General features: G+C 41.4%; 1 protein-coding gene across 2 annotated transcripts in view; it reads left to right on the plus strand.

The window, feature by feature from the left end:
• The window catches only part of LOC124556608 (inhibitor of growth protein 3-like), a 192272-nt gene that overhangs the window by 145262 nt on the left and 34634 nt on the right, over window positions 1-12376 (plus strand). For both annotated transcript variants that reach the window (XM_047130574.1, XM_047130575.1), the window contains 2 exons: window positions 11887-12015; window positions 12091-12225. In XM_047130574.1, the coding sequence (XP_046986530.1) occupies window positions 11887-12015; window positions 12091-12225 (264 nt within the window). The remainder of the gene's footprint in view (window positions 1-11886; window positions 12016-12090; window positions 12226-12376) is intronic.

Below are 12376 nucleotides of genomic sequence, written 5' to 3' on the forward strand. Positions count from 1 at the left end.
GTGTTAAAATACCTTATGTGACTTCATTTATCTCTGATCAAAAGGAAAATAAGTGAGGAATATACCAGAGGAAAAGAAATTTGTCTATAGTGCAGCATATTTGCCATGATATTGGTCACCAGACTGTGCTTATCCTTGTAGTTAGGTGTACACCACAACACTGCAGCCAATAGTAAGCTTTATTGCCAGGTTGGTCTTACCTGCAGCAGATAGCTCTTGATGGTATCCAAACATAGAGCATAAGTAAACATAGTTTGCCAATTTGATAGGTGCTCAGTAGGAGCCTTCCGATTTTGGTGAGATTTCATGTATTTTGAACCCTGTAATAATCTGCTCTATTTACCTGAAACACTGCTGCTGCTGCTGCTGCTGCTGCTACTACTACTACTACTACTACTACTACCACCACCACCACACTCCTTAAAAAATTTGTGTTACGTCATAAGACCATAGTAAACCAACATTTATATATTTTTTGATATTAAAGGGACAAAAATAATAAAAATTCAGTGTAGTACAGTTATTTTATTTAAGATGTAAAAACTTCACCAGCATGAAAAAGTTAAGTGTCATTTTATTATCAAAGAAAAGGGCAATGTTTCATTAGGTTTGCTGGTATGTCAGTGACTACACCAGGAACACATTTTGCTTAGACTCATTATCATCGAACAGTTCCGGCACTGAGAAAATGCCCCTTTCATTTAAGTGTTATGAGGGGTTTGTACCTTCAAATATGAGGGCAGTTCAATAAGTAATGCAACACATTTTTTTTCTGAAGCAGGGGTTGTTTTATTCAGCATTGAAATACACCATGTTATTCCCCAATATTTTAGCTACACAACACTATTTTTCAACGTAATCTCCATTCAATGCTACGGCCTTACGCCACCTTGAAATGAGGGCCTGTATGCCTGCACGGTACCATTCCACTGGTCGATGTCGGAGCCAACGTCATACTGCATCAATAACTTCTTCATCATCCGCGTAGTACCTCCCACGGATTACGTCCTTCATTGGGCCAAACATATGGAAATCCGACGGTGCGAGATCGGGGCTGTAGGGTGCATGAGGAAGAACAGTCCACTGAAGTTTTGTGAGCTCCTCTCGGGTGCGAAGACTTGTGTGAGGTCTTGCGTTGTCATGAAGAAGGAGAAGTTCGTTCAGATTTTTGTGCCTACGAATACGCTGAAGTCGTTTCTTCAATTTCTGAAGAGTAGCACAATACACTTCAGAGTTGATCTTTTGACCATGGGGAAGGACATCGAACAGAATAACCCCTCCAGCGTCCCAGAAGACTGTAACCATGACTTTACCGGCTGAGGGTATGGCTTTAAACTTTTTCTTGGTAGGGGAGTGGGTGTGGCGCCACTCCATTGATTGCCATTTTGTTTCAGGTTCGAAGTGATGAACCCATGTTTCATCACCTGTAACAATCTTTGACAAGAAATTGTCACCCTGAGCCACATGACGAGCAAGCAATTCCGCACAGATGGTTCTCCTTTGCTCTTTATGGTGTTCGGTTAGACAACGAGGGACCCAGTGGGAACAAACCTTTGAATATCCCAACTGGTGAACAATTGTGACAGCACTACCAACAGAGATGTCAAGTTGAGCACTGAGTTGTTTGATGGTGATCCGTCGATCATCTCGAACGAGTGTGTTCACACGCTCTGCCATTGCAGGAGTCACAGCTGTGCACGGCCGGCCCGCACGCGGGAGATCAGACAGTCTTGCTTGACCTTGCGGCGATGATGACACACGCTTTGCCCAACGACTCACCGTGCTTTTGTCCACTGCCAGATCACCGTAGACATTCTGCAAGCGCCTATGAATATCTGAGATGCCCTGGTTTTCCACCAAAAGAAACTCGATCACTGCCCGTTGTTTGCAGCGCACATCCGTTACAGACGCCATTTTGACAGCTCCGTACAGCGCTGCCACCTGTCGGAAGTCAATGAAACTATACGAGACGAAGCGGGAATGTTTGAAAATATTCCACAAGAAATTTCCGGTTTTTTCAACCAAAATTGGCCGAGAAAAAAAATGTGCTGCATTACTTATTGAACTGCCCTCGTATATCCTCCCATTTGTGAATAAATATATCTTTGTTCACAGGCCATTTCTGGTTATCAAGAGATGGCATCATGGTATTTATGGTTGCACTATACAGTATGCATTAAAACTTTCAATACCACCTGAGTTAAGTTTATTGACATACTGTATAACCATGAACACACCATTCTGCTTGCTGATTGGTTTCAGTTTTTTTACAGTTTTGTTAGAGCCTCTCTATCCTCTGTAGATGCTGCTAACATTCCCATTTGATTTCGTCTGTATGATTCCCAGTCTTCATCTGAACTTTCATCACTAATTTCTTCTTCTAATAGATGTTCATTCCTAGAATAATCAAGCACTGTCGGGATTTTTTCCTTCTTACATTGTTTACTAGTAACTAGCACTAGTTGAGAACCATTTTATGATGTATGAAGCAAGTGTTCCATTCTTTATGGATTCTGGGAATTCTTTCACATTTTCAGTGCTGTATCTGCATATCGGCAAGGTCCTAGCTTTCATTGCCACTTGTACCGTACTATAACAGCATTATTCTCTTAACAGCACTCATGTTTCGGTGTAAGAAGACTCATCCCAAGTTGAATGAGGTCTAAAACAAAGTAATGAAAATAGTGTGGAGCTACTTTATCCACCTTGTCTGTGGTGGAAAGTTGCACCAGTTTTCCCAGAAAATGATCTTCATGGCTGCTTATGACCTTGCAGTGATAAATAATCTGTCAATTGTAATTTTGTGAGTATGGTTTGATAACTAATTTCCACACATACATGAATGACATTTGTCTCCTGTTCAGTCGTTTCCTGGCAGCAAAATATTGCTTTCTCTAGACAAAAATTATTTCAAAAATATGGTAGTACATGTTTGATTAACAGGAAATAACCAAGATAGCAAACAGCAGAATAACTGAAATGTAGGCACTAGCAGACGCTGTTAGCTGTTGGACAGAACTGAAACTGTTTTGAAATGTTTATTAAGAGTATATTCTAGACAGGATAGGATCTTGTTTCAAAGTTGGAGCAAAGTTACCCCAGTAAACACAAAGTGTCCCTGCTTTGCAGTACTGCTGCTACTACCACCTCCACTACAGATTTTCAACGTCTATGATATATTTATGTTTCATTTATAACAGTGTAGCTTGAAGAGGGAATCAGTTTTATTCTACTTACATAATCTGTTAAGTTCCTACTTTCTAGCTATTCTCGCAGTTATGTGCCAGAAAACAGGAAAATTTTTAATCACTTTTTGTGCAAATCCATTTTATGTCATTGATCCCACAACCATGGCTACTGTTACTTTGGGATTGTGAATGCAAAGGCAGATATTAAACAAAACAAAAAAAAAAGTCAGGAATACAAATATTTTATTACCACAATACTAGATACCAGTGTAACAAGTTCAAAGGTACTATAAAATTTGCCGGCCGCTGGTGGCCGACCGGTTCTGGCGCTACAGTCTGGAACCGCGCGACCGCTACGGTTGCAGGTTCGAATCCTGCCTCAGGCGTGGATGTGTGTGTTGCCCTTAGGTTAGTTAGGTTTAAGTAGTTCTAAGTTCTAGGGGACTTATGACCTCAGCAGTTGAGTCCCATAGTGCTCAGAGCCATTTTACTATAAAATTTGACATTTGTTGAACAGAAACATATACTTAAATTGCCTTTCTTTGATTTTCTAATTAACATAAATCATGCACAAAATTTGTGGCATCAGTGCAGAGTGTGATATCCTTGCATAGCAACTCAAGATATATAATTGTGCCCCATGTGTCCAGATTGGTTTGCAGTAATGTCTGCCATTGATGATAAAGTGCCCCTTTGAACTCACCAAAGATCCATGGAGGCAATGTTAGGGTTGCATTCCTTCAACCTAGTGTTCTGTGCATGTTCAGTTTGACACAAGTCTGGCTCTGACCACTTTTTCATGTTGCAGGTACTAGCTTCCCCCTCAGCTCTGCCCCCCCCCCCCCCCCCCTCTCCCAGCTGTCCACATGTAACACAGAAGAGTCCCCCATTTACTGTTGTGTAATGTTATTCCTATAGAACAGCCGTCACAGTACTCCTAGGTAACATATGCTGGTGTACATGCTCTCAACATCTCAACATGATACCACCGCAGAGGTTTCAACAGTGCTGTTGCCATATTGGTTCTTCTTTCCCACAACATTGATAGTGTTGTAAAGTGTTCCAGAGTGAACCAAAAGGGCAGATGATAGGAATCATATGGATAGGTAAACCTCAACTCTTTTTGTGTACAGGACACTACCCCACTGTTCCTGAGCTCGCTCACAGTGTGCAAGACACGCAAGATCTCTAGATGGGCAGGTCCTGTGTTGGCCTGATATATATATTTGGGTAATTAAGCAAGAAAACTCTCCTGGGTCTCTGCTGTAGCATACTGCTGATTAATCTCTCTCCTGGAATCTTCTTCAGAGTCACGAAATCGCATTGTAAATGACATTTACTTCCTAAACCTCCTACAACAAACTGTTACTGACATCTGATCTGTCAGTTATCTGGCTACAACTAATGTCATCCAAATGGGTTTGATGTGTTATCTTGATTTGCTAGTATTTGAGTATGCACAAAATGCACAGTCAGAGCCATTATACCATAGACCAGTGTCTTCATGGACTTTTGAAGGCACTCTAAGTTGCTCCATAGTGGCTTACCATGCATATCATATTTCTGTGATGTCCTGTCACAGTTTAGTCTGCACCGTGTCACAGTACGTTTCTGTGGATGTTGAGGGTTCGTTGTATTGCTGCCATGGATGTATGATGACTAGTCTTGCCACCATGTGATGTGAAAATCCCCTTTATGTCATCAGTATTCATCAGTACCTAGCCTGTATTCCATAATATGATACAATATTGCAGTTCCTGTGTTTTTATGAATTAAGATGCAATTCCATTATGATGCATCGTAATTGAGAATAACACAGGCACTGCAATATGTATTTATCTGCCGACACAAGGCTAGTGATTTCCAAGTAAAATGTCTCACCTGTACGGGAATGTACATATCAGATGTATGAGCACAGGTTGTAGATGTGTGGTTGACGACATATGGAAGTTTAGGTCTGGCCATGAGTCGTGCACAGATAGCCAAATGGTAAGGTGACTGCTCGCGATAAGCAGGAAATTCGGGTTTGAGTCCTGGGCTGGCATAAATTTTCATTGTCGTCATTCCACTCTACAGCTGATGGTTGTCCATATTTGCAGTTGCGAATATGCTACCTGTATTTCACATATTCCATGATCTCGAGTGCCAGTTTGCTAATTCAAATAAATGTGCCAAAAGTAAGAAGTATTTCTTGTCTTCATGTCCAAACCTCTTGCCTAAACCACAGGTAATTTTCCTGGTTGGTGATTTCACACACAAAGCCTGCTGGGTCTCTCTGTAAGCCCAGAGATTCACTGCAAGGTAAGCCATGTATACGTGGAGGCTTCCACTGTTGTATAGTCCCGAAAGTGTCAGAAATAGCTTCACAGTGGGTAGCAAATTTATTCAGAGTTCATAAGATATACCAAGCAATCTGGGTGTTGCCTTGAATTAGAATGAAAATGAAGACATCAGTAAGGAATTGTAGCAGTAAATAAAACAGTTTCTATCCTTGTTATGATGTGAACCAGTAACTATTATGTTTCAAGGAGCCAAATGTTACATCCTTGCTGCTAATGATAAATGGGTGGAAGGTGGCCGCAGGATTTGTCACCTAAGGAATCATAAAAGGCAAGCAAAAGATTAGTTGACGCAAGTGCACTTTAAATAAATATAATTTACTCAGCTTGTGCAAAAGAACTGCCTCACTGTTGACAATTTGGGGCAGCTGTGGCTAGCTATAAACAGAGGCCCGACATTGGCATGCATCTAAGTACACTGAATGTTTGATGGTAGAGCTAGCAATCAAGAACTCGGTTAACATTTGACACCAACTAGTGGCACACAGATAATCTTGGCTAGAAGCAATATTGAACTAGTTGACTGGTGCCCAGGTTTCTGTCACTTATAACACTGTCCTGGTAGTCTTCATTGGTTGGCGGGTTGGAGATAGTTCATTGGTGGTGATGTTCAATGTGCTGCTCCCTGCACCCGCAAGAATCTTTGAGGCACCAGCTCCGGCAGTACCAATAAGCTACAGTACTACCACCACCCCCCCCCCCTCCTGAACCTCTTCACCATTGGCAGGCAGGGGAGGGGAGGGGGGAGTATGGCAGCAGGAAGTGGTGAGGAGACAGGAGCCGAAGCTGTGGCTGGAGTCAACCTCGTGTCTGCATCATGGCATTTGCCTTAAGACCTACCCAGGACACTAGCCGAGAAACGAGACTGAGGGCATGCGCGTGCATCCAGTGATGGTACAAGGTCTTCTGCTGATCAAACTGCAAATGTGTCTTGAAGAGGTGTGACGGTCCCCTGGCTAGCTGCAGAGTGGAGGGAACCAACAACTGTGGACGTCTGCTACTTGCTTGGCAACAGGATCATGCAATTTACAGCTGCAAAATTGACTCGGGGTGCCATTGCTGCAATCCTCCTGGACCCTGTATCAAAAATGTGCAATTGCCAAGCAACTTTATGATGTTGCCACATTCCCAGTGACAGGTGCCAGCTGCCGGTGTGGGTGCAGCAACTGGAGCAAGGTGTGATGGTGCTGTCCGTGAAGCAACACCACCAGTCATGCGCTGTTGTGATGCTGGGAGCAGTAGGATGACAAGAATAGCAGCAAAGCTTAGTCCCATGTGTGGTGGGTGTGTAGTTTATCCATCTGCTGTGTAAAAAGTGCGTCACAAATTGAGGTCCATTATTAGTCACAAGCCACTCTGGTAAACTCTGAAGGCAAAATTATGGATTGCAGAGCTTGATGTGTGCACTGTGTTATTGTAGAGCACATGGGAACCACAAAAAGAAACTTGCTATATGCATCGATGACAGTTGGCTAACGAGTGTTGCAGTAGCATCCAGCAAAATCCAAATGCAGCCATTGCCAAGGTGTGTCAGGCTTTAGCTAATTAAAGGACTTTTGAGGAGGGGCTGCCTGGTATTTCGTGTGAGCATGGCACTGAGCCATAATCTACTCTATTTGTGAGTCCATGCCAAACCATGTGCAATGAAAATGAGCTAATAGATTGGTGCAGACTATGCCCAGTGACCCTGATGAAGCAAACTAAGAGCATGTCTCTGGAGAACATTTGGAATCACAACACATGATTGTTCAGATTCAGTGCATAGAAATGTGACACCTTGTAGCACAGACAAGTCGTGCCGATGTGCAAAGTATTTTTGAACTACTGGGCTAACAGTATGTTTCATGGTCCGAGGCCAACCAGTGAAGACAGTGCAACAGAATCTGCAAGTCTGTATCCAGTACTGTGGCATGGACAATCTTCAGGTGATCTAATGGAAACTGATTCAGTGCGTCAGAGTCATTTGCGTCAGTGTGGCAACAAGATGTTTCTGCTGCATCAAAGCCTGCATCTGGTCCCAAGGAAAGACATGAAAGTGTGTGTGCTTTGACATGCTTGGATGTGGGACTGTACATCATCTTGTATTGGTAGAATGATAAGTGTTGCAATTCCTGTGCAATGCAATTGGGGACCGTATTGAAAAGTGTCTGCAAAGTCTTGTGGTTGGTGACCAAGTAGAACTTCCTTCTGTACAAATACTGATGAAATTTAGTGTATCCGTAGATAATAGCAGAAGCCTCTTTCTCCATTTGAAAATAGTTGCTCTGAGCTCTGTTTAGCAATTTGGAGGTAAAGGCCATTGGTCTGTCAGCAGAACCAATCCTGTGCGAGAGTACAGCGTCACTGCTGTACAAATAGGCATCCATGGCCAAGACTACAGGTTTGGAAGGAACAAAATGAACTAGGCAACGATCACTGAGAAAAGCTTCTTTGAGGCATCAAAAAGCAATATCACATTCCTGCAACCACACAAAAGGTACATTCGAGGTGGTGAAGGTGGTGCAACAGTGCCGCAATTTGAGCTGCATTCTGAATGAAGTGGATGTAATATGTCAGCTTCCGTAGCACTGACTGTAATTCAGTAACATACCTTGGAGGTTTGATGTCACGAATGGCCTGCTAGTGAGACTGCTTTGGATGAACACACTGATTATTAATTACATGCCCCAATTGCTCAGTCTCTGTTTTAAAGAACACACGTATGTCTGTGTTGGATTTAAGGCCTGAATTGGAACAGGGTGCACAAATTACTAAGGTTCTCATCTGCTATGCCACCTGATACCACTATATCGTCTAAATAATTTGTATACGAAGGCACAGATGCAGTTAATTCCTCCAAATAGCATGGGAAAATTGCTGGTGCAGATGCACTTCCAAAAGGCAAACAAAGGAATTTGAAGAGTCCTCTTGTGTATTAATGACAAACACTTGCTGTGATTGTTCATCTAAAGGGATCTGGAAGTAGGCATCACATAAGTCAGTCGTGGAGAAGTAACGATCAGCTCCCAAATGGTCCATAAGTTCATCGGGTAGAGGTAAAGGAAATGAATCGATCACTGTATGAGGGTTCACTGTTGCCTTGAAGTCTGCACAAATACCCAGTTTGCCTGAAGGATTCTTGATCAGTACTAATAGAGATACCTACTAACTGGCTGTGATGGTGCCGTAACGCCACTGTCCTGCTACTGTGAAAGTTCCTGAGCAACCTGTTCACGGAGCGCATGTGGCACAGTGTGAACCCCGAAAAAGTGTGGCTGTGCACTATCTTTTATGGTCACATGCACAACGAAATGAGAAGATTTGGCTGCAAACAAGTCTTTGAATCCAGCACACAAGTGAGCAACACTGTCCTTCGAATCAAAGGGAGTAACTGACAACACATTTTCTACCACACGCACCCAAACAAATCAAGGCCAAATATACTTGCACTATTCTGCGAATACAGTCTTTTGCAAATTCTGGTACACAGCAGGAAAGCTGCAAGAACTGAGCACTGGAATGTCTTGTCAATCATTTGCTGTAAGCATAGTGTGTGATTTTTACAGCTTGGGCTTGCGAAGAAGATCATTAGTATTGTGACTGAGCAAAGAAACTGTGACACCCATATCTAATTGCAACTGAATAGTTTGGCCAGGTATCACAAGGTCTACAAAGAGTTTGTTCGAGTGGCGGTGAACCGAAGAAGAAGTTACTGGTTTTTTGAATTGCACAGCTATCATATTTCTGATCCACACTAGAAGCACTGTTTTGTTAAGAATACACAACATGTACAACAAAGTTTGATTTCTGTGGGCATATAGTAGGAGAGGGAGCCTTCTTTTTCTGGAAGCATACTTCTTGAACATATCTGTTCTTGCTACATGAAAAACAAGTTGCGTTTTGTGACAGGCATGTGTGATGCTTATGCACTGAGGAGCAGTGCGGGCAAGACTTCATGCCAGTAAGTTGCTAACCTGGCTGTTTACGTGGCTGACTGTGCTGAGCCACATAGGCTGCTGTATGCTCGACTTTTTAAGCGGTATGTTTACGTGGATGTGCAGTGCTATTGCTAGGTGTCACAGCGAAAATTTTGATTGAGAACTATCTACAACACTGTCACAACAGTCTTGATAGTCAATAATTTGCAAAACTTGCTGCAAAGCAGGGTTGGGATACTTGAGAGTGTTTTTCCTTATTCTATTATCACCCACATTCTGAGTAATAGTGTCACATATCATGAGGTCAAAATATATTTGCCATACTCATATTTAATGTTAAACTACCTAGTAAGCCCATGTAAGTCCGTCACTCACTTTCTATTATTTTGTCCTGACTGCTTCTTTAGTTTGAAAAAGTTAAACCATGCAACCACCATATGGACTTTCTCATCATAGTATCTATTCAAAGCATAAATTAATTCTTCACATTGTATAAGATCTGGCCACAAAATGGGGACCAATTTGCAGCATGTTGTATACACTCACACTCTGGCCATTGATTAGAAAAGGGGTTGTTTAACAGTACCTAGTGTTTGGTGTGCAGATAGATGAGCGTCAAACTGGGCTAAGTACTCTATCCAGCCCTCTTTGTCCTCCTCAGATAGGTGAAATGGAGAGAGCAATGATGGCTGCCTAAGTTGTGGCCCTGCCTAGGTGGTGGCATCTGATTGTGATTCTCACTGGTTGCTGTCTGCATTTGAATGAAGGCCCTCATCATCTCAGTAAGCTGGGTCATTATTTAGCACCTGTAACTAAAGAAGCTGTGTTAGATCGAGCATTGGTGCACAGCTAAGTGCGGGGCAAGCATACACGGGGCTGGGGGTTGAAGGTAGCTATAGCAAAGCAAAAAATACTGAAGCTAAATCAATATGTGGCAGCAAGAACAACTTAACTGAAAGAAAATGGAAATCACAGATCTGAAACAGAAATATCCACACACACAAATGGTAAAAGCGCTACAGAAATGTCCTGAAAGCAATGAAAAATTCAACAAAGTTTGTTACTAGATGTTATGATGTGGTATGGTGAATGTGAATGTGATGTTCTGAGGAGCCAAATCTTATATCCTCACTGCTAATGATTCAAGAGTGCTTCTAGTTGAGATTACTTGCATTTCACCAGTTGGTGTCGACAGTGTACTTAGATGCATGCCTATGTTGGGCCTCTGCTTATAGTAGCCACAGCTGTCACAAGTTTTCAACACTGTAGGAGTTCTTTTGCAAGAGTTGAGTACATTATATTTATTTAAAGTGCATTTGTGTCAACTAATCTTTCAAAGCACTGCTTGCGGCACCCACAATAATCTTAGAGGAACTGGCTCTGGCAGTATCTATAAACTATGATACTACAGGCTTGGTATTTAAATTATAACACAAGACCAAAAAATGACATGTTACAAAACTCAAAACAAGAAGTGGGAGTTAGCGTGTTGGAAGTTAGACTGTCATAGCAGATATCACAAGAGTATGCAGAAAAAATTATTCCATATTGACCATGTCTAATCAGTAGAAGACCTGATAATGTTATTTGAAGCAATACAGATGAACTATATCTGAGAGTGAAGGATTTCAAGCAGGGGAGCACAGTCTTGTAGCTCCACTGAGGAAGTAACAGCCAGAAGAATGAAGTCACCCTACTTAGCAGGTGATATCTTGTTGCCCATTGATGATTAAAAGAAAATATGCTCCAGATGCCCCCCCCCCCTCCCCACTTCAAATTAGTTTGGGAATCCACTAAAATGACAAAAATTAGCCATTGTTACATACAAATGATGTTAAACATAAAGTGAATGTATAGATTAGCCACTTCATTAAGACTAAATGACCACTAGAGATGTGTTACATGTACTGCTGCTAGAACAGCCTGTCAAAACTGGTTAATTGAACTGTGACTGATTGCTGTTGAAATGAGTCACTTTTTTATGTAATCTTTAGATATGTAACCTTGTTGACATAACTGTTTACTGAAAGTGGCAGTAGTCATAACATAAGCTGCAAATGAAAATCTCTGGAAATGGAAATTAATGATTCATTGCTTTTGAAAAAAAGATTTAGCTACATATATTTGATTCTTACTAATACCTGACTTTGTTGTAGCTGTCCTTCTACTACTGCTGTGAATTGTGGAGGGCCTTCCTATAAAATAATTTACCATCATTCTTAGCAAGCTGAATAAATTATAAACAATTTAATTATATGCAATAATGTAGGAAAAATTCCAGTAAATACTGACATTTATATTGGCTCTTAGTAAGTGGCAATCAATTTCCTGTATTAGGATAATATTAACAGAAACTATTATCCATTGGTTTAGATATATTTGAAACTGTAAAGGATGCCTAATGCCTGCCATAATATTGAAAGCTGGTTTTATTTCTTTCAGATAACCTTGAAAGTCTTGAAAAACGGGTGAAGCTCTTCTTTGCAGCAGCGCGGAGAATGAAAGCACATGAGAAAGACCGTGAATATCAGCTGATATGCCGAGACTATATTAGAACACTGGACTTTGCAGGTATGCAAATAGAAGTTATAGTTTGCCCTTTGTATTTATCATCAATATTTCTTTCTATTTAAATACTTGTTTCAGATGAAAAAGTGGCAATGGCTACCCAGATGCATGACTTGGTGGAAAGATACTTGAGAAAACTGGATCAGGAACTTCTCAAATTTAAATATGAACTTGAAGCAGATCATCGAGGAATTACAGAAATATTAGAAAAGAGTATGTTTTTCATTTGCAAATTCTAAAATATTGTATCCCAAGTAAAAAACAAAAATATTTCAGTAAATAATAATAGTTATGTTCTGGATCTCTGCACTTACACCTACCAACTTCCTGCTCCATCAGCGCCCCCCCCCCCCCCCCCCCAAAA

This window comes from Schistocerca americana, chromosome X (genome assembly GCF_021461395.2).
Source record: "Schistocerca americana isolate TAMUIC-IGC-003095 chromosome X, iqSchAmer2.1, whole genome shotgun sequence".
Taxonomy (NCBI): domain Eukaryota; kingdom Metazoa; phylum Arthropoda; class Insecta; order Orthoptera; family Acrididae; genus Schistocerca; species Schistocerca americana.